At 36.9% G+C, this 24,328-nt stretch overlaps 1 protein-coding gene across 1 annotated transcript in view; it reads right to left on the bottom strand.

Annotated features, from left to right (window-relative positions):
- Positions 1-1,510: 1,510 nt before the first annotated feature.
- The window catches only part of nrm (nurim), a 28,165-nt gene continuing 5,347 nt past the window's right edge, over positions 1,511-24,328 (bottom strand). The window contains exons 2-4 of the mRNA XM_039768718.1: positions 18,517-18,716; positions 15,133-15,309; positions 1,511-3,601 (exon numbers count right to left, since the gene is read on the bottom strand). Of these exons, the coding sequence (XP_039624652.1) occupies positions 3,263-3,601; positions 15,133-15,309; positions 18,517-18,716 (716 nt within the window). The 3' untranslated portion in view covers positions 1,511-3,262. The remainder of the gene's footprint in view (positions 3,602-15,132; positions 15,310-18,516; positions 18,717-24,328) is intronic.

Consider the following 24,328-nt stretch of genomic DNA (forward strand, 5'->3'; position numbering starts at 1 on the left):
CCGGAAAAGGGTGGAGTGCCCTCTCAGGGTTGGGGGAGAGATCCTGCCCCAAGTGGAGGAGTTCAAGTATCTCGGGTCTTGTTCACGAGTGAGGGAAGAATGGATCGTGAGATGACAGGCGGATCGGTGCGGCATCCGCAGTGATCGGGCTCTGCATCGGTCTGTTGTGGTGAAAAAAGAGCTGAGCCGTAAGGCAAAGCTCTCAATTTACCAGTCGATCTACGTTTCTACCCTCACCTATGGCCATGAGCTATGGGTAGTGACCGAAAGAACGAGATCGCAAATACAAGTGGCTGAAATGAGTTTCCTCCGCAGGGTGTCTGGGCTTTCCCTTAAAGATAGGGTGAGAAGCTCAGTCATCCGGGAGGGGCTCAGAGTAGAGCCGCTGCTCCTCCGCATCGAGAGGAGTCAGATGAGGTGGCTCGGGCATCTGATCAGGATGCCTCCTGGACGCCTCCCTGGTGAGGTGTTCCGGGCACGTCCAGCCGGGAGGAGGCCCCGGGGAAGACCCAGGACACGCTGGAGGGACTGTGTCTCCCGGCTGGCCTGGGAACACCTTGGGATTCTCCTGGAAGAGCTGGAAGAAGTGGCCGGGGAGAGGGAAGTCTGGGCTTCTCTGCTTAAGCTGCTACCCCTGCGACCCGACCTCGGATAAGCGGAAGAGGATGGATGGATGGATAATTAATCATAGTTCAAGTCTGATTTGAATTATGCATTTGACATGATGTCTGACCAGCATGTCAGCATTATGGGAGTGCTTGTGACATCCATCCCTTTTTTGAATAAAATAAAAAATCAACTTCCACAATGCCTGTAATCAGCCCAACTGAGGTAGTGTTTTAGCAAATTACACTTGGGCTCAATTCAGTGGAAGACCTGCTTTGTGAACAACGTTTTAACTTAATTTTCACACTGTTTCTGAAAAATCATACAACATTCTAATTTTGTGAGATTCTTAAAATATGCAAATGCTTCTAAATGTAAGCAAAACTGAATGCATAGAGCTAGGAAATACAAATATAAATTTGCTTTCTACTGGAGAACTAACCCTTCCTCTCACTGACAAGAATAGAAACAGATAATACCACTAAGCATATGTCAGCATTATTGGAAGTGGTGAGCAGCGTTTACTTGAGACTACATTTAAATGCAGTTTTTAAAGAGATAATCTGTTTCACTTCTCTTAGAAGACTTTTTGTTTAAAGACAAAATAAAATAGTAAGTAAAAAAAGGAATCCATATTAAAAAAAAAACACACACACACAACAGTGGACAGAAAGGAGGATGGACGGAAACTCCTACTCCATCACCACACCTTCCACTGAATTCCAGTCGATGGAAAAAGAGTAACTGCCAACAATCATGAGAAAAAAAATAATAATAATAAATGAAAAACAACGGAACTCCATACCCCACTCTGAAACGTTTGTATACATGGTATGAAAATGTTTGCCTACTTTGTCCATTTAAGAATGCATTCTGATAACCAGAATAATAATAAATAAAAACATAATTTTTTGTTTGTTTTATTAAAAACATACACGCACTAACACAATAAAGTGTCTGGAGTCAAAACATATGCCTTTTGTGCACATGGATGAAAGGTATTTTCTCTTAAGTATCATTTTGCATCATAAATATACAGTATAAAACAGTTGTAAAAAGTTCAAAACTTTCATTAAAATAAAAGTTGCATACAAATTATTTCATATGTTATTGAAAAATATATACCTACTAATGTAAGTATTTCAGTATGGACTTACTTTGCCACAATAAAAGCAGATTGCATTAGAAACTTAATAACCATTCACTAAAGTAAACCACCCAACTGCTCGTTCAGAGTAATACTAATTTTGGTAGCACTTTTTAAATAATATGTATAGTTTGCAAGGTTCTGTGTTGTTGTTTTAGCTGTTAATATTAGATGTTGTTGTCTGCAGCAGCCATTTCATTTTATAAATACATAATAATAAAAATACTCTAGTCATCATGTAAAAAAGGTGTTTCAATATTTAAAAAGTTTTGTGAATTTTAAGGCTATAAAATCACAAATTTAACATTTCTGTTAATTCACAACTTAAAAGACACATACCATACTAGATGCACATACCATTCACACTCACCATAAACATTCAGTACAAACAGACTGCAATCAATAAAACAGAAGTTTTTTCCACCCTTCAAATGTTAAACTATTTGGTGAAAAACAGCTTTCGGGAAGACAAACTTAAAATTCACTTTTCCACTCAGTTACAACAGATCATGATCTTTTAAATAAAGCTAAATCTTTAAATGCTCATTTTTACAGTACGAGCCCTAAAAATGTTTCTTGCTGATAATTTGCCTTCGCCTCTGTGTTATCAACCTTATGACGCAAGTGTAAACTGTCTCAGAATGATAGAAAAGTGGTATAAAGGGGTCTTTGACAGGGTTGTTACCAACCACGTCTCAGATCAGTAGCACTGTTAAAAATAAAACCAAGGGACATAGATTTCTTTATCTGCAACCACTCCAAAAATGCATACCATGTGTACAACCCTGAATTTTAAGACAATATGCATGTAATAAAAAGACTTTAAATTCCTAAAAATCTTATTTTAGTTTGTGCATTTTTATGAAAAGCAGTCCATTTCTGAAAAATATTTAGGATTCCTTTAAAAAAGATCACTACTGTATGTTAATTAAAAAATGTCACATAATTTTACACATCTTTTCTGTGCCTTTTCTTAACATGTGACACTGCACCTGAGATATATTTTTATTTGTGGACCTACTGTTTTGTTTTGATATATGAACAGTAACTGCATCCTTCCATTTTCATATACCACTACAAAATAAAATGTTAAGATGACTGCTTGGCAAGTACTTTTGTTTCTATTGGTCTAACAAATGAAGCACAAGGCATTGTCTGCAGCAATGTGCAAATATTACACTGAACAAATGTCAGCTTGTAAACTAGCAACATGTAATAAAAAGAAATGGTGTACATGCATACACACAAACACACATATATACGCACATACACTCAATATTTAAGGTGTCTATGCATGACTTGCAGACATGTAACTTTAAAAACAAGCAAATTCTTTTTCGAAGACATTTTTTGGTCAAACTTCCCACAGATCAGCCCAGAAACCATAAATCTGCCTTGAACTGCCTTCTATGTTTTGAAGATCACACTATGTACCTTTCAATACAATACTACTAGTCTAAAGTTTCCCAAATGAGGAACAGCCTCATTTTATTTTGTCAGGGTGCTCACTCAGTCCGCCTTGTGAAAAGTACTTCTATATTCATCTGTTTGGGCACCATTGAGTTCACTGACCTCTCCACCCATCTCCTGACGAGTGAAGAGATCCAGCTTGTTGTGCAACTGGGCACGTAGGTAGGCATAGTCTTGGTTATCCAGTGAATGGCCACAACTGAGGTAGAGTGTCAACACTGTTGCCAGTAGCACACGGTCCAGTGACAGACTTGGAACAATCCACAATACCACACAGAGTTCTAGATAAACTGGGTGGCGGAGGTGTGCATAGAGTCTCTGAGCACGGTGAGACTTTAGGGAAAGGGGATCCTCTAATCCTAGACAGTGGTAATACACCTAGAACCAAAAAAGAGGGAAAAAAAAAACGAATTAGTATTTTTGAAGCCTTCTGTAATTTAAAACATTTTTATCTTCATTAATGGTAATTGATATTAACTTTTTTCCATGTAAGGGAAACTGAGGTGCAATTATGAAATGATCTATATAACAAAATTAGTAGTATTACACTGGTTTCGCCCAGAAAATTTCCTAAATAAAAATACAAGAATAAATTTGAGTTTCACAACTTTTTGCCCACCCCAGTATACGCACAAACCTTTTAATTTATTTGCCCACATATACATACACATAGATGGTTAATACTCCACACTTTGATGACTAAACATGGTATCATACGGCATGGCAGCAGCAGCAAGCCAGCAGCTGATCAAGCAAAGAGGAGTTAAAAAATGTATTTGTTTCCCATTGTATCACTGTTTACGGGGTTTCGGAGGAGCGGCCGTGTCTCCTTGAGGTGTTGTTCAGCCCCCCTCTTCACAACAGAGCGAAGCGCAGGCGGCAGGGGAAGGGATTGATTGGTGAGCAAAGTCTCCTAGTAAATTGATGATAATAAGATACAAATGAGGGGGAAAAAAAAAAACTGTTGGCACTCATACACTATACACAAATCCACAGGCTACTCTACTCACTGGCACTTTTGTTGCACTAAATGTTAATATCCTCAAAGAAAAACAAGACCTTCTCTTTGCAACCCTGAAAATGCAGATATCTTTGTTTTTGTGTGTGATAAATTCAGTGTAACCTTTACTTGTTTCTTTTAACTGGCAAAAAGCAATGCAACAACATTCCACCATTACTGCAGTCCTCAACAACTTTTTCCCCCAAAGCCTGAGGTTTCTTGGCACTTGCATTTTAGTGAAATCACTTGCTCAATACCTCATCATGCTTCACATTAACATGAACAGAAAATTAAAAAAAAATCCTTTTGTAAGCTGTTAATTTTAGTACCTGCTTTCTTTGTTCCATCTTTTCCTATTTTTATGTTTTTTTCCTTTTCCTATGCCATCACTTCAGACTCTCCATACCATCTCCTACTCCTGCCCTCCAAATAAAATACCTCATTGTCTATCCAACAGTGCACTATACCTTGAGCGGTGGAAAAGAACATCAATCATATTTTTCTTTCTTTTTATAATAATAATAAAGGTGCACTACTGAGACTTACTATTAAGAACAGTTAAGTTCACCACTACATCCAACTGGCAGGGTTCTACATAAGTATTAAGAAAGTTAATGGATCAGTGTTTGTCAACTTTGTTAGTAACAAACTGGAGAGAAGCGAACAGCCACACACTGGAACCATGTCTCTCAGCTAGGGAATATGAGATGTTCATTCGTGCATTTATCTCATCTCATTACTACTGTAATTGTCTGTACCTGGGGCTGGCACAAGACTCCATACAATATCTACAGCTGGTGTACAAAATGCTGGAGCCAGGATTCTAACTGTCACAAAGAACAGGGAGCTCACTTCCCCAGTGTTGGCCACACTACAGTACACTGGCTACCAGAAAAATGTAGAATTCAGTTTAAAAGTCTTGTTAACAGTTTTTAAAGCCCTACATGATATGGCTCCACTGTGCATTTCAGATCTTCTCCAGCCTAACCTCCCTAAGGGGTCTTCGGTCATCAAACCAACAATTGATGTTCATTCCTGGGTCACTTCTAAAGGCCAAAGGCGATTGTGTTTTTTCTGTTGCTGCACCCAGGTTGTGGGATGCAGTTCCTTAACATGTCTCCTAGTTGAATGACATTTTTAAATCTCACTTGAAGGCATATTTTTATTCATTAGCTTTCAATTTTGCTTAATCTCATACCTTTGTTTTCTTTTTGCTGTTTATTCTCTAAATTGTTTCTTTAACTTTATTTTATTGTTTCTTATTGAGTTGCGTATTGTTTATTGCCTTTTGCTGTAGCATATATTTATGTATTTCTAATGTATTAACTTTTTGGCCTACTATACAGCACTTTCGTACAACTAACTTTATTAAATGTGCTATAAATAAAACGACTTGACAAGACACAAAGTGTTCACTACTGTGAAAATACAATTGTGTAAATACTTAATCTACTGTAATTCTCAGGAATCAACTTTTTATTTTGCAGAAATTTAATAGCTATTTTAATGACTCAAAGTTGCCTTTCTATATAAATAAGTAATATTTAAATATTTTCTAATTTTCCTATTTGTTTTAGTGCTGAATTACAAGTTTATCTGAAAACAAAACTGACAACAATTATTGTTTTTAAGACTTTTACCTCACATAAATATAGCTACCTTTCCAGGGCGCATAAATCAGCTTAATGGGGAGAGTTGAAAAGAAAAACAGCTGCAACAAACTTAGATGGTTGAATGCATTCATCATGAAAGTTAAAGCAGATAAGCACCCAAACACAGGTAAAGTAAATGCCCTATTATAATCTTCACACTAGAACTATTCATGAGCTATTCATATTGAAAATTAGGGTTGGTACAGTATAATGCTTCCTCCCACTGTTCTCATTTTCACTCTTGTCAGTTCTAACAACAATTATTAACAGACAATATTTCTTTAGGGATATTATACAGTAAATGTATGATGGGTATATTATGTGCATAGCTCTGGATCTAGCACTTACGTACTGATTTGCACTTTATTTGTAGTGTTTTGGACTACATGTACATTAACCAAGTGAATTTTCAGGATGAATAAATTATTTTTTGTTCAAATTATATATTACTCTAAAACAAAAATAGAGAACCTTTAACAAACCTAATTCTCAAAGAATAATGTACACCTCACTTGCCATCGACCACATTCCTTTTTGAATCAAAATGTCAAGGTAAAAATGAATAAAAATAAAAAACACACAGAAAGAACCAACATTGATCCATCAATTTATTGCTAATGAAGAGTGTCAAAGAGCCGATTGCTACCTAGCTTTGTAGTCATCCCGACCAACGGAATTATTTGTAGTAGAGTTTGATTACTCACCCTCACCTTTCTAAATAGGTGTTTCCAACGTGGAGTTTTCAAGTAAACAAAAAGGCACATGGGTCATGCAAAAGAGCCAATTAAAAGCATGTGTCTGTAAATATTTAACAAAAAATAGTATTCGAGCTACTGTATGATTGAACAGAAATGCATACACCGACTTTTAAAATATAGAAAAAAATTGTGTGTAGAAGCTCCTTTCTTTAATGACACTATTCAGAGGTTGGTTTTTGCTTGTACAGCTTAGGTTAGGACATAACGAAAAAAAAATTTCAAGAAGCAGATCTGTGTGCCTGTAAAACTGATTAGAATGTAGCTTCTGTAATCAGTTATTAAAACAGGTAAGAGTGCAACATTCGAATTTCAACATGACTACATCTAGTAAGGAATACCAAAAGTAATACTAGTGGTCACTGAAAGATATGCTGCAGGGTATATTGAATAAACTATGCAGTTTTATTTAGAGAAGTTAATATTGTTTTCAGGCCTTCCAATACTGTTTAATCAGTCAAAACGTTACACTTCTTTTGTTATATTTTAGTCATACATTGATTAAATCACAGGATAGTATTTATTTACAGCATTTTAGCTGGCAAAGCATGTCAGAGCAGACATAAGCCAAACTGGAAAGTGTGCCTGCTTCATGTTACTTTGATGGTCTTATATCTTTAAGTGATAGCATCTTTTTATTTACATTTTTGAAAAAAAAAAATGATTAACTTAACTAATATAATTCTATTTTCTCAGTAAAGTAATATTTTTATGCATGAAGACCTTAGCATTATTTTATAATGCAGAAAATAATTTTCAAAAAGGGTCACAAGGTGGGACAGTGGCTAATGTTCTTGTCTGGCAGATAGTTTGTTTCCTATCTGGTTAGAGTGTGTGTGGAGTTTGCATGTTGTTTCCGTGTTACCAAGATTAACTAGTGCACAAGAGTATGCGAGTCCTGTGATTTTCTGGCATGCTTATCCCGAGTTGGCTCCAGTTATGCACCCAAATGGCATGTAAGTTGACTAAAAAATCTGCAATGCGGTGTTATGCAAGTGACTACCTGTTTGTGTGCAACTTTGAGCTGCTTGTCTTGTACATTAAAATGATTAAAACTAAATCTACACTTCTTATGTTTCTTGTCCTGGATTGCCCAATGATTTTAGCTGCATGCATGCCAAATCTGTTTTCTACCTATCCCCAAAAGATAAAAAGCACATGCACACGATACTACGTTAACTGATTTGTTAAATAATGCATTTTTAAATAAAATAAGTGTTTGTATGCTTACCTAAAAATAAAATGTTACATGTAATCAAGTATGGCTTGAGTGCCCCAACTACTATCACGGTACATTTGCAACTTTAGTATTCACTGAGGCATTTATCAGTAATCATGCAAAAACATCTTTGATGTCTAACAAAGAAATAAAATTATGTGTGTTGTGGGATTTCTTTCACAATTTACACAAATCGCATAAAGAAAGGAAGATATTTTTCATGAAACCAAATAGAAAATGTATATACAGGTAGTCCCCGAGTTACAGACATACGACTTATGAATGGGGCCGCAGCTGTTCCTTCATCTGTCTTGGGGACGTGACGCAGGTTCCTCAGTAACTGCCGCTCACTCATCTCCGGCCTGGGGATGCTGCAAGCGGTGGTTTCGCTGCTCGTGCAGTGCTATGTCCCTCGGGCGGCTCCGGTTGATGAATGGGGCAGTGGGGGCCGCATCCCATTCATTCTCAGTGGGCGGCTGGGTATACGGCAAGCGCTCGTGTGCAGGATGGAGGCTTCATGGGGCGGTTCGCTGTCCGCCCACCACGCCGCCGCAGCTACTGCTCCTGACTGGACGGAGGCTGGATGAGGCAGAGGGGAACATTTCACGGTGGCTGGTGCAAGCAAGTGACCCGGTTGTGGCTGAACTGAGGCCATTGAGGGTAAATAGGGCGGTGGGAGGCAGCATTGTAGTGTGCCTTGGGTGGCTGCCTGTTGAATGGGGGCGGTGGTGGGCGATTCACTACCTGCCTTTGGCTGCACCCTGTTCGCTCTCGGTGGGCTGATGCTGCAGGCAGCATACTGTATGCAAGTGGAGATGACTGTGTGGTGAGCGGCTGGAGAACCGCCCCTCGCTGCCCCCATTCATTCTCAATAGCAAGGCTGCTGGTACTGTTATGTACATAGCAGGAAGTTGTCACTTGTCAGTACACCAGACATGCTGACGAGGGGTGTCTTCCTGCCTTGATAGCGGGTACAGTGCTAGGCAGAAGAGCTCATCTTAACCTTTTATCTTCACCCTTTAACAATGTCCCTGAAACACAAATCCGATGCAAGTGCTGGTGATACAGTAAAGAAGAGAAAAACCATCACCATGGAAAGTAAAGTAGAAATAATAAAAAGTTCAGAGAGAGGTGAAACAACATCGTTCATTGGCAGAGCACTTGGATATAGTCGGTCAACAATAGCATTTATTAAAATAATGTACCTGTTCCGGCTTGCATACAAATTCAACTTAAGCACAAACTTACAGTCCCTATCTCGTACATAACCTGGGGACTGCCTGTAATGTGCATATTAAGGTTCAAAATGGATGCATTTGTTACGCTTTCCTTTCGCCACATTGTTGTTCTACTGTGTATTTGGCTGTGAACTGTCGAAATAACTGCACGTTAAAGCACACCATGATCATGCAAAAAGTAAGTTCAACCTCAAAAATACCAAACTTATCTTTTAATTAAAAAATGGCTGTTACTCAGCAACATGCAGATATTAATTTCATTATATCCAGTTTATGAAAGAAAGTAGAATTTTCATGTATTTCTTTCTCTTTATGCTACTCATGTAACAAGCCTTATTGCTCTAGAATACAAGGTTGAAATCTTGTCTTGGCTACTGTCTGTCTGTGTACAGTCTCCACATTCTCCCAGTTTATGCATACATTTTTCTTCAGATACTCTTCCGATTTTCTGCTTGAAAAGTCATAATGTCACTCTGTCTATGTAAAGCACCTTATACTTATTATCTTTGTTTATATGATGGATAAGAATTCAAATATTTTTGTTATATCTTGTTCCTTTCATTTGTGCATAGAAATCAGACATGATTCTTAATCTCTCTGTGTAGCTGTGTTATTTTCACCTCTAAATTTTTCTAAACAAATGGGAGACAAATGATCCTAAAATCACTGCCTTATTAAATACTATGACAACTATTTAAGTGTTACAGACCTGTACTTTACATAGACATGAACTTGTTTTTAAAGTCTGTGGATGCATGTAGTTTTACTTTTTCAACAGCTTTATATTGACAATTGAACATATTCCCAGTGACTACAATTGGCTGCAAGGATGTTAGTAACAGGTAATATTAACTTTAATAAGAAGTTACTCACATTTAATTTTGAAATTGAATGATTTTTAAAATTACGTTTTGCTTGTAAAAAACTTTCGATACTTTTTTGATTTTCACTCCTGAGTTAGCATTAGATTTTAAATGCATAATATATATTTATTGCAAAGCCAAACTGCTCTGAGGACTGATACACTTGCATGAATCTCCATGTAGAGATAGAACTATGGATTAAATGTTGAGGAAAAAAAATGCCCCAACATAGACATTAGAAAAACAGCAAGATTAATGTCCCACATTCTGTCCCCACCCTAATAAGAAAGGTTTAAATTCACTTCCCACTATGCAGAATTCACTTTTTCCCCTTCGCGTCAAATTCTTTGTCATTCAATGCTGATTTGTTTGAATCGGAATGAGTTTGGTACACAGGCTCATTCCACCATGGTGTGCTAAGAAGCATCTCTGGGTTTGCGGGTTGGGGGTCTTTTCTGCCCCCTGCTCTGAGGCAAATAAATGCTCTTGATGTACTTGTTAAGTTCATTTTGAAATATTTCCACACTATACATTTATTTATTTATCAACTGATTGGCTGTATTACTTGTCCTGTGAGTCTGTATCATTTTTTTTTTTGTTTCTGCTGCATGCATCTGAATTTTTCTGTGGGATTAATAAAATTTATCTAATGTAATGTAATGATTCAACCTCCTACTGTTGTGTGTGTGTGTGTGTGTGTGTGTGAGAATATTTAACATTGTGAACATTGTGGTTTGATCTTATACGTGAAATTGAATTTTAAATTTGCTCATTGTGATTACCTTCAAAACTATTTTTTAATTGTATTAATAATAAAAGAATTATCTAATAGTAAGATGTAGATATTTGCTCAATGTTTCATATCCCTTTTCACACTAAATTCCATAAAGTCATTCCCTTTAATGATTCACTGCTCGATAGGCCAGCATCCATAAAGTAGTGTTTGTCTTAAACCCAGTGGAAAGGACTGTCAAAGTTGGCACTAGGTTTTTTGTGACAAATTGAAAAATTTTATTTGCATTACACAAGAAGCACTCATGGAAAAATACCCCCATCAGAATATTAACAACCTATTTTTTTGTAACACTTATCAAGGCTTTGATGCAAAATACAGTACATGTTACATATGCAATGGTAACAGTTATTTACGAATTTCTATAACCAGAGCAAAAGACGGTTATGTGATCTATTCAAAGTAACACTGCAAGTCAGTGGAAAGTATTAAAACAACAGTATTTTACTTCAGGCTCCAACTCCCAAGTCTCTAGGTCACAGTAGCCTTGGTCTCATCAGATTCAGCATGGCCACAAATGTTGCTTACTAGTCTGCAGAACATGGAGAATGAAGGTTTATATCTTATCTTATGCTTTGATATCAATGAACTCTCTTCTCTGTTGTAGTACAGAAATAAGGGAAGGTGGTCAAATGACACAACAACACCACCACTGCACTCAAACCAAATAAATCCAATTCACGATTACAAATGCCAGAATCTATTCCTGCAGCACTGGGCATAAGGCAAAAGAAAATAGCTCTGGACAGAGTCAGTCCATCTAGTCTATCTCAGAACAGCTCATGTACAGACCCTTGCTTATACTTGCCAAATTTACAATTGACAAATCTGTACCCTGTCAGCAACAGCTTAAACTTAGGAAAAAAGAGCATGGCTACTGTCTGACAGAACCGAGTCGGTCTGCTTTTAACTTGACTGTAGTACAACTCAATAAGAAAGGTGTGCTGCAAATCAATTATTTTGCTGCTAATTTTAACAATGCTGTTAAGATAATTTATGTTATTAACTCTGAGATTGCCAAACCAACATATAAAAGTAAATGTAACAAAAAGATTCAATAAACGACTTATAGAAAAGTGTCCCTATGGTTTTGTCCACTTTATTAAAAAAAGAATTCCTAAGAAAGTAGGGCCCTATGGAATCAGTTTTATTTTTTCACAAATTCCGTTTTATTCTTTTAGAGTTTTGTTTTTCTCAGTTTTATTTTTCCTGGATTTGGATTTTTGCGTTTTAACTTTTTTTTAACTGTAAGAAACTACTAACAGCTACAACAAAACGATAATAAAATGGCATGTTTCAATCCTTGTAATGAAACAGCACACTAGCACAACTGAACCTTATTTTGCAGTTCCATTCATGATGATGCTCTATGCTGAGATTGCAGTAGGACAGTGAGTGCCCTCCAGAATTGTAAGAGCTGTTTTACTAGTTTGATGCATCCTTCTGAGATGAAGGTTAACTTCACTTTTAGAAAAGAGAAACAGTGACCCGCTTTTATGGGCTCATTGCATCTGAAGAGAAGTCTGCTCTTCTGCCCAGATTTGTAGGTGCTCAGTTTATAACTGAAGAGTCAAATGTGGACCTTGCGTGCCTCATCACCACGAGGCAAAACATTTATCAGATCCCGAAACATCGTTGTTAATTTTTAAAAGGGAACCCCTTAACAACCAGAACTGTTCACTAATAACATTTTTCTATGGGAAAGACTGTTAATACCTGTATAATTTAATCGGTTAAATGATTCACAGTAAATACATCATGTACAATTAGAACTGCCTACATGAAAGAATTACCATACAGTCAAATGTTTACTCATCTATCACTATGTTAAGAACTTTGTGGTCTTGACTACCTGTGGTTTCATACAACATATATTTTCTTGTCACAAATCTTTTGAAGAACGGCGTTCATATGTTGTTTAAAGACATTTAGCAAATGAGTTTGACGAAGATTGCTCTCATTTTCTGGCAGTGCGCCTCCTTGTTTACAATGCTAAATAAAAAAAAAATGACATTTTTTCGAGTGGTATGTCTGACTCACATGGACATAAACTGGCATCTTGCATCTACGATTTTGTAGTTTCCTCTGTTGTTACCTGAAGGGGAACACTTTTTCATCTTAATTTCTCCTTGTTTTTGAGATGGGTTTTAGATTTGGTGTGGTCATTTCAAGTTTCTTTTCGTGTCCAGTCTATGGTATGCTGGCAAAACTTGCAGAAAAGTTGTCCAGATTCGTAAAAGTCGGCAGGATATTGTTGCGCCCTCAATTTTGCAGTTAAGCTTGTGTTTCTTAGATTTTTCAATGTAGTTAGGGTGTGTGATACCACTCGCTTCGACATTTCTGTCTTGTGCAGCTAGCTAATTTGTGTGCCTTTAACAAGAAAACATACAGGAAACACGCACACAAACAGATGGAGGCACGGTTTCAATTCAGTTGCATTTAACACTGCAAATTTTCAAGCATACTAAACATATCAATAAACACCCCATGGCTGTGTCATGAACTTCTTTCATTGGACAGAAATGTTTTTTCAAGGGAAAAAATATTATGGCGGGTTGACAATAATGGTCTTTGTGCACCAATGCATTTTCTAAATATTAAGTTTTTTCACCAACACAGCTGTGTGAGCAAAACACCGAATATCAAACAAACAGAAGAATACTTGATAATTATGCACTGCTATGTTTGGTATAAAAATGCCAGGTCAGAAACAGACAAATGTACAAAAGAAAGCCAGGATATATGCTTCAGTTTTATGGCAGTAGACGAAGCAGGTACATTTTATTTAAATGTATGATGCTCCCTATTTACTTTCCAGCAGCCACGAGAAATGTAACCTCAATTTAGTTTATCTCAAATCATATGTCTAATGTCTGAACTCTTGTATATAAATTGATAATTAAATTCATTTTGGATTTTTTGATTAACATTTACTGAATAGGTCAAAGTTAGTTTGTGCATTAAGATGATGCCCCACTTCACCTGAATGCATCACTTTCATACTGTAAGATTAATGGGTTCACTCGACAGTCTCGCAGGGCACTACTGTTCGTTTTTTCACCACTTCTGTATGTGTTTTGCTCAACCAGATCATGCATGAAAGAGAAGTGAAAAGCCTGATCAGGTGCTTGGCTTGCTCTGGTTGACTGATAATTGTGAGAGTTGTTTTATGCAACTTGTATTATATTTATACCCATGGGATTTTTATTTTTACCTTCTTATTGTTTTAATACTCCATGTTAACCCTCAACTCTTTATGTAGTCAATGAGATTCCCTATTACCAACAGCAGATGCTTAGTGTGACAACCACAGCATGCACAATTAAAGCCATAATACACAGCATTTCAAGTAGCTAGATCAGCCCTGTGTCAAATCCTACTCATACTTCATGGCATCTTCACATAACTGGATTTTGGTGGGAAAAAAAAGAAAAAAAAAAAAAAAAAGAGGTTCAAAAGAACTAGTTGTGAAAACACCTATATTCATAGCAGGCGGTGTCTGAACTACTGTGTGGACACTATATGCGGTGCATAGGTAGAACAGCTAATTATTTGCAATCAACAAGCTGCTCTCCTCCCTCTTTGACCAACAAATCTCCTCCACACAAGCAATGGTACCGTACATCACTGATGTCTTGAAATGACAATGTGAACTCTTAAGATATCACACATCCCTAATTTCAAATACAGACTGGAAAGCTGGAAAGTGTTGCTCTGCACAAAAGTGAAACAGAAATTCACTTATTCTGTCTTTGCCAGCAGTTTTATTTTAGTTTGTTAAAGGACCTTTCTGATATCATTCTGGTTAAAGAAAGGAAGACACCAGCTCCAGTACTGAAATAGTTTGTTGCTGAGCATTTTAGAAGAAAATCCACTGCACTGAATTTCTGACCAAATGATAGTCAATTTTAATCCCCGTCAATTCAACACAACATGATTAGAACAAGGTTATAAGTCCATTTTAACCATTTCTTATGCTTTAGCTTTGCCTGCTTTATTTCACATTTTACCTTCTTCTTTATTTCTGTCTGGGCAGCAACATCTTGATCTCAGTAACTGTATAGAAGATGACCAGATGTTGGATGCTTGAGGCAGGAATGCTAACCACTGTATCACCATACTTATCAACAAAAAATATCAACATTAATTAATATCTAACCTTAGAATTAACTGTCTTGCCTTAGAGAATAATCAGGTAATTTTGCCATATACAACTGAGTGCCAAATGCCAGTGTTTGTATTCATGTTGTGTGCTGATACATAACATTATGGTTTGACTCAAATAATTATGGGACCCTAAACTAATCAAAGTTTTTGATTGATCTTATTATCTTGAAGTCACAGGCAAATATGGAAGGAACCGTTTCTCAAAAGTTATATCTCTCTTACCTGCTTGATGCCCATTAGCTCTGGGTAGTCAAAAATGAGGACAATGCTGAAGATAATCAGCCAGCATATGAAGTGCAGGATAAAGCACAAGAGAGGTACCCATGTGTCCCATGGAGCAGTACTGGCATTCCACAGCAAAGGAGCATTTTGTACTGGCTGCCAGTACCTTATCATCACCTGTTTGGAAAGGCAACAGCAGGGAAGTCAGCATAAATTTAAAAGCAGAGCAAATAGTGGGTAAGTAGTAGACTACGTAGAATTATTTAGATTAATAACTTACATTTAAAATGTAAAGTACAAAATAAGGAGAGCAGCTTATATGCAAACCATGTAGCACAGGCCAAATTACAGATCATACTGTAGGACAGCGTTCTTTCTAAAGACTCATAAAAATGTGCTTTGGAGATAAAATCATGGTTGTGCTGCACACTAGCAGAAGCTAAAGAGTCCTTGGAGTTGCCTCAAAGTGTAAAGGAGTCAACTTCATTCCTGTAATGAAGACCCAGGTTCAAGAAGAAATGTTCTTATTCCACACTTGACTCTGTATTTTATTTAGTTCACAAGAGGGCAATACATACACATAAAGGACATTATAAATTTAAATACAGCACAGTTAAGGTGACTGCTCAATTTAAATGTGATGAAGAAGAGCAATATTTAGGGACTAATCCCACTATGATTCTACAAAAGTGGAAATACTCTATTCTGTCTGCATTACACTTACAATAGATTATTTCATCTCACGTTTCTTTCGGCATCTTGTTCTAAGTATTACATTAAAACTGGACAGAAATGTGGCTACCAGAGGCCCCACTCACACTACAAGTAAAAAGTAAGTCACTATTGAAAAGCCACAAGAAAAATGTCTTCAAGTCTAATCCAGAATTATCTTCAAAATACTTTATTTATTTTTTGGCTCTTTTTGTTTTCGGTGGTTTTCAGCGATACCTTTTGCTTATTGTTTGTCAACATTTGAAAAACATCCATTGGAATTTAAATTCACTGTTACCCTCATATGGAAATGGCAGACACAAAAAAAACGATAACAGTTCATATATTAGGGAAAAAAACTTGTTTGCGGCTCTCGATTCTGGCAAAAAGAAAAAAAGACGTTGCCTGTGAATTTAGAATTTCACCATCAACAGTCAACTTTCTTGAAAGACTGACCAAAAATCAAGAAACATCTCGGGTTGCAAACGTATACAACCTGCTGCATTTGAAGTCGTCGAAAAGGCAGTTTTTATGTGGTTCAGTGATGTTCATTCTAGAAACATTCCTATTAACTCATTCAAGATAATGTGAGAATTCTAAACTCTCTTGGGACCTCTCCTAATGGGACAACAAGCCGAAGAGCATCCCGAAGTGCGATCAACGTGTCTGTGGAAGACTGTTTATCTGTTGCCAGGGAAATAGCAGTCTCACAGCTCTGCTGCTTGCCACCGAAATAAACAGAAAAGATCTCGATGGGTGATGCAAGGAACATTGTAAATGGCAGTTATTACTTGGCCACTAACCTTGTCACAAACCTACCTGACTGCTGTGTCAGTGTATAGGAGACTCTCAGATCCCGCTACGATAAATAACTGTGCTGTTCCTGTTTCAAGCTGAATAAAGCTGGTTTTGCTAAAGTACTGAGACTCGGCCTTGTATTTTGGGGTGCAAGACAAGGACTTATAGCACAACCACAATCTTTTATAATCTGCTTCTGTGGCACTTAACTGCAGCACTGTGAGCCTGCTGATGCCCTGCCCCAGCAACAGACAAACAATTTTCCATAGACGCTGCAATCGCGCTTCGGGACACACTTCGCCATGTTGCCCCGTTGGGTGGGAGGGGAATCCCAAATGAGTTCAGAAACCTCACAATATGAAGAAGAAGAAAAGGATGATCCGGTGCTGCCCACAACATGCTTCCACATTTAGATAATGTTCGTGTTGAATTTCTCCCACCCAATTGCACAGCAGTGCTTGAGCCATTGGATTTGGGCATAATTCGCACCTTGAGAATATAGTGATGAATACAGAATCGCATTATCCATGAAATGTTCATTAAAACGAAGTATTTTTTAGGTCCCTGTCAGTTTGTTGTAACAGAATTTTACCTGTACTTTCAACAGTTCTCTAAGAGCTAGTTGAATATAATGTTGAAAACTTACATATATATCGACTGTTGAACCAGAATTTAGAATACTTACAATATTATGTTGCTAACATTTCTGTAACATCTATCAACTTTGATTGACAGTGTTTAATTTTGTTTTAATTCCAACTCAATGCTGGAACCTGTAGCCTGTTCTTTTGTCTCTGCATTTCCCTGCAATATAACTTGTGTTTTTATTAGATTGTGATTGATCTTGTTATTTTACATTTGTTTAAATTACAGCATAATCTTGTGAGGTTTACAAAGCATCTCATGATAATGGAAGCTGCAAAAATTGCTACCATAAAGAAGATTGATGTATTAAAAGTCAACAGTGTACCCACATCAAATCTGACCACTTGATTTGGTGGCTGCAAGTCAAAAACCTCAGTCAATAAGTTACACTACCTGGCTGCCTACAACAATATATGCTGTGAATCCAGGGAATAAAGCTTAAGAATTTACTACTGAATTGTATTGAAATATGCACCAGGGTGAAGTGTCAATCACTGAAAGTGTTTTAACAAAACAATACTTCATCAGTTTGAGTCGAAGAAACATAGGTTAAAAAATTCAAGAAGACTGAAGGATGTGGAAATAACTCCGGGAAGCATAAAAATGTGACTGTAGTTAGTGTTTTCAAAGACACAAAATGTGCCATTTGTAGTACTGAAGTTTAAGTTTACATAATAATAAATGAGTGTTAATTGGTACACATTACAATGATCTGGGGCCGAAATGTAAATTCTCTATCAAGCAAGCTGAAGCTGCCTTGCATATCAACAACTTTTCTTGGAAAAACAAATAATCAGGCACTGGCAAGATTAATGAGAACACATTCATTTAAAAGCCTAATGGACCTCATTACACAAAGAATTATTGTAAGGTAAAAACTGAATGATCAGTCAGCACATAGGATGCAGAAACTAAATGAAGACTCTTCAAAACATCTATCGGAGAGTACACAACTAGTGCATGGATTTAATGCCAGACAAGGATTAACCTTTTCCAAGATATTTCAGTACTTTCATAATACAGAAGATTCAATCTGCATTTTCTTTTAATGGGTCTGAGTGCTGTTGTGCAAGGTGCTTATTTGAAGAAGTAGGTCATGTACTAGTGATTTACTGATAAAATTAAGAAACTATAACCACAGTGATACAAGAGCATTGGATTTGTCCAATTGTTTTAGACTATCTTTCCTTAATTAATTTTTGACAGTGAACTTGCCAACAATGCCCTCACCTGTAATGCCAAGGAAGTGGTGAATACATAGAAGGCTCGTTGTAGTACTCCAAAGATAGCTTGGCACCATCTCTTGACAGATGCTGAAGCAAGAAGGCTGTGCTGGACAACAAATAGCAGGAGCAGGAAAAAATCCTGAGTGAGAGGTCCGAGTACTTTGGGGTCACGGAGTGACTCTCCCCACTCCCGTGAAGACTCCTCTGTGGAAATGGATAATATTAAGTACAAACGTAAGTCATTACTTATAACAAACTACAGTTCAAATGAAAATGCTACTGTGATGCATCATTTTTTGTGATGTTTGTATTTTAAGTCTCATTTGAAAGTGTGAGAGACAAGAAAAAAAAAAAAGAATTAAAAGGTGTATGCAAGCTGCTTCCTTTTACCAAAGGACAACATTATTTCCATATATGTGGATGTGCCACACTATGCATTCCATGTTTTTCAACCTTGTATACACACAAAACATAATCTGCTTTTTGAGGAAAAAGTTGTTGTTCATACACTAATGTAAGCAATACTAAATTATTAAAAATTAATGTATTATTGTCTCAGAAACATAAATATTTTGCTGTTTAAGTGTTAACTGAATATTACAAATATGAAGACTTAAAAAATATTTTTGGTTGATCCACTGCTGCGAAATATCAAAAAGTGCCTTCTATAATGGTCTTTTGCACATTTGATATGCAGTATGTATATCAGCTGACATCCTTGGGAAAAGCTGAATTACTAATTATAAATTTACCGCAATACATGAAGAGACAAACATTAAAATGCTTTTAGAACATTAGGACAATTTAGACAAGAACAGGCCATTCAGCTCAACAAAGCTTGCCAATCATATCTACTTCTTTCTTCCAAAAAAACATCAAGTCTAGTTTTGAAAGACCTTAAAGTCTCACTTTTCTACCATATTGCTTGGTAGCTTATTCCAAGTGTCTATCGTTCTTCATGTAAAGAAAAACTTCCTAATGTTTGTGTGAAATTTACCCTTAACAAGTTTGTACTCATCCAAAAATCAAAGAATGCAGTTTAATCTTAAGACACAAAAACCCATGAATGAGTAAAAATCATTTTATGAGTCATTTATATCCCTACCTAGAGCCGGGCGATATGGTCAAAAATAAATAAATAAATAAAAATTATATATATATAATATATATATATTTCAATATATTATTCCTGAGGAAAAGTAAAATAAAAAAACAGCAAAATGAGAAAGTGGTCCACATTTTGCAAGGAGAAAAATACAACTGTATCCTTCTTTGAAATACAAAAACACACACACTTATATATTAGGGCTGGGAATCAAAAGAAATGGAATTAATCACATCATTCTATGTGGTTAATCACATACAACATTAAAACATGTAATCATAAAATATATACCTAAATCATAAAATAAATAACACACTCAATCACAAAAATAATGTAGAATAAACACAGAAAAAATTGAAAAAAAATTAATAGCAAATCTTAAACAATGACCTTAAGCCTGAACTTTTAACAAAATACTACTTGAGCAAGTACAACCTGAATTTGAATGCCTTCATAAAAGGCAAGTTGGAAAGCAGACAATAGGAAAATCAGGTCAATGTATTATAAGCACTAACAAAAATAAAAAAAATAAAAATATCTTGAGTTAATTCTCAAACTTGTATAGTTTGTAAAACATAGACATGTCAAAATTGAACTAAATGACCAAAATGACTGTAGATTTTGAATGCACTGTTAAAAAATTAAAAATTTAATTGAAAATATAAGCATGTCCTAAATGGGCATACATTAAAATGTTGTTAAAACTGCGCAAACACATTCCTCATTGTTCAACATCATCAATGACTTGATAATTATACTCTACACAAGTGTTTATCATCTGGTGTGCTGTGGAAATAATAGTATAGTGCTCCTGGGTACTGACCTGAAGAAAAACACACTCCTCAGGTGGTCAAGGCCTGTCTGAGAAGGACTGGAGTACATGGGGAAGCCAATATAAAAGCAGTTCCACAAATGTGGTTTTGCAGAAACAGTACTTAAAGTGTGCTGAAGCAACCAGGAGAGATGTCGGGGGGCCAGCAGTCAGCGTGCATGTTCGCCAGCAACAAAAAAACCCAAGGGACAGTGAACATATGAGTGCTCACTAATGTCTGCGAATGCCAGCCTCCAAACTATTTGTTTTCATGCTGTCTCCAGTAAAGACCCTTTGGACAGTTTAGCACATGTATGACAATTAGTTGGTAGAACTGTGGTGTGCCTTGGGATTTTGCGGATTACAAAAACTGTGCCACCACAGAAAAAGGTTGGAAAACACTACTATACACCTTTGCTTCTGCCACACAAAAAGTTCTCCGTAGCAGCTATCTCACCAAAAAACTGACGCCATGTATTACTTAGGTGGTTATGGTGCATTCTTTGCATAAATAAGCACAAATACTGCAAAATGGAATAATGGGTAGGGATAATCATTATACTTCTGTTTCTTAGAAGTTTGCAATTATATTAGGGCAGTCAGCACTGCAAGCTAACTGACAGACTGGAGAGTTAAACACAGAGGTACTAGAGACTTATTTTGGTTTGAGTGCCACTCAAAGATAATTTACTTTGCACTTAGGTGGTACGACATTGATTTGATCTTTTGATACAGAAACGTGAAATGGCAAAAATATAAATAAATAAGAAAAAGAGTGCAATTTCTATCTTTGCGACTTTTCTCTAGTATTGCACCAGGACTGCCATGTATGCTGCCACTGCAATAAGAGCACCTAGAAAAAATGAAGCTGCTTTTTCCAGCAGTAAGCAATGACAATCAACTAAAATGGTAATGGTGCCAACAAAGCACTTTTGAATGCAGGTGTTATTGGGTTGCTCCACTGGGAACAAAGCTAAAAGCTCATCAACTGTGTTTTGTTGGTTAGTGGTGCTCAGTGCTTCACAGAGTACCCCATACTCCCAACCCACGCACTGTTCGTGCATCGTTTCCTCAAGGTGCTGGATGCTTTGTAGGAGCTCTCCCACTCCACCCGTGTCATCAGTTATGAGTAGTTGCTTTGTGGCTCCCCATTCCCATCCTGGCCTAAAAGAATAAATGCATTTTGAATCTGCATATATATTTTTCACATCCACCTTTTGAAGTAAGCATATTTTCATGCTCAAATCCAAGTAAAGTTTTATAAAAGACTTCTGGTGTGGAATTTTCCAGCTTTATCATTATGTGAGCACTCAAAATGTTTGAGTCTTTGTAGCATTTTGGATTAGGGATTCTCAACCTGTATATGTACTTTTACACACATACACAGATATTTGTACATATATGAGATAGAGAAGAGTGAATTTTGCATAAAACTTGCTGGGAGCCATTAGATGGCTTGCTTTTTCTTAGGAACATCCGAGTACTGGGGTGTTTTCCAAACAAAGATTTTTAGTGAAGCAGCATTTAGTTGTATGAAATTAAATCAAATGTGAAAAACTGGCTGTGCAAAAATGTGGATACCCTTTGCTGATTTGAATGCATGTAACTGCTTAATACTGATTACTTGCAACACCAAATTGGTTGGAATAGCTCATTAAGCCTTGAACTTCATAGACAGGTGTGTCCAATCATGAGAAAAGGTATTTAAGGTGGTCAATTGCAAGTTGCTTCCCTTTGACTCTCCTCTGAAGGGTGACAGCATGGGATCCTCAAAGCAACTCTCAAAAGACCTGAAAACAAAGATTGTTCAGTATCATGGTTTAGGGGAAGGCTACAAAAAGCTCTCTCAGAGGTTTAAACTGTCAGTTTCAACTGTAAGGAATGTAATCAGGAAATGGAAGGCCACAGGCACAGCTGCTGTTAAACCCAGGTCTGGCAGGCCAAGAAAAATACAGGAGCGGTATATGCGCAGGATTGTGAGAATGGTTACAGACAACCCACAGATCACCTCCAAAGACCTGCAAAAATATCTTGTTGCAGATAGTGTATCTGTACATCGTTCTACAATTCAGCGCAATTTGCACAAAGAACATCTGTATGGCAGGGTGATTTCTGTACTCACACCACAAACAGAGTCGCTTGTTGTATGCAAATGCTTATTTAGACAAGCCAGATTCATTTTGGAACAAACTGCTTTGGACTTATGAGACAAAAATTTAGTTATTTGGTCATAACAAAAAGCGCTTTGCATGGCAGAAGAAGAACACCGCATTCCAAGGAAAACATGTGCTACCTACTGTCAAATTTGGTGGAGGTTCCATCATGCTGTGGGGCTGTGTGACTAGTTCAGGGACTGGGGCCCTTGTTAAAGTCAAGGGATGGATGAATTCAGGATAATGTTCAAGCATCAGTCACAAAGTTGAAGTTACACAGGGGTTGGATATTCCAACAGGACAATGACCCAAAACACAGTTCGAAATCTACAAAGGCATTCATGCAGAGGGAGAAGTACAATGTTCTGGAATGGCCGTCACAGTCCCCTGACTTGAATATCATCGAAAATTTATGGTATGATTTGAAGCAGGCTGTCCATGCTCAGCAGCAATTAAATTTAACTGAACTGGAGAGATTTTGTATGGAAGAATGGTCAAAAATACCTCCATCCAGAATCCAGACACTCATCACAGGCTATAGGAGGCGTCTAGAGGCTGTAACATTTGCAAAAAGAGGTTCAACTAAATATTAATGTAATAGCTCTGTTGGGGTGCCCAAATTTATGCACCTGTCTAATGTTGTTATGATGCATATTGCATATTTTCTGTTAATCCAATAAACTTCATGTCACTGCTGAAATACTACTGTTTTCCATAAGGCATGTCATATATTAAAAGGAAGTTGCTACTTTGAAAGCTCAGCCAATGAAACAAAAATTGAAAGAATTAAGAGGGGTTCCCAAACTTTTTCATATGACTGTGTGTTTGTGTATATATATATATATATATATATATATATATATATATATATATAATAAAAAAAAAATTCTGTGGGAGGGAATGACTAGGAGACGATACGTGATTACCGTTAAGATCACCGAAGACACTTAAGAATGTCTTATGTTTAAGGTCCCCATGAGACGCTCCGTGGCCAATCTGTTTAGTCTCACGGGGACCATAAACATGAGACTTTGTGCCAAGAGATTGACCCAGGATCGTCTTGCGATAATGAAGAACATGAGATTCTTGCAAGACACGCTCTACTTACAACTAAATAACCGCACGGCAGCTAAACACACAGTCTTGTTTTGGCTTTGAGCACACACAGATCCAGGGCTCTCTGCGCATATAAAGCATATAAGGATAATATGTTATAAATGAAACGTAGACGACTAAGCGAAAAAGAAAGCAGCGCGGAGAAAACAGACTCAAAAGCGTTGGAGAGACAAAAAAGAAAAAGAATAATAATCTAGGTGCAAATTCAGAAAATAAGGAAAGTAATTATCAGCCCGGAACAAGTGGAATTGAAAAAAAAGCAGGTCCAATCCAGACATTGGCGCTATACACATGCAGAGTAGGCTAGAGATTATGAAAGCAGTTGAATTCGAAAGGCTCAAAAAAAAAACACGTTGGCACGATACACATGTGGAGAAAGTTAAAGAATATAAAAGTAGGAAAATTAGAAAGTATAAAAAAAGAAAGTAAAGATTGCAGTAGTGCAAACAAATGGAAATTATTACTCGAAAAAGTGAAAGTAATCACCACAGACTAGGTGTCATTGAAACAAAAGTAGGATAAAGCGAGGACAGAAATAAAAGACAGTAGAAAACAAAGTAAAACGTCATAAAGGGGTTAAAAAACAAGGGGCCAAACACATTCAAAGCAGGTTAGAGATAATGAAAACTGG

This window comes from Polypterus senegalus, chromosome 11 (assembly GCF_016835505.1).
Source record: "Polypterus senegalus isolate Bchr_013 chromosome 11, ASM1683550v1, whole genome shotgun sequence".
NCBI classification, from domain to species: Eukaryota; Metazoa; Chordata; class Cladistia; order Polypteriformes; family Polypteridae; genus Polypterus; species Polypterus senegalus.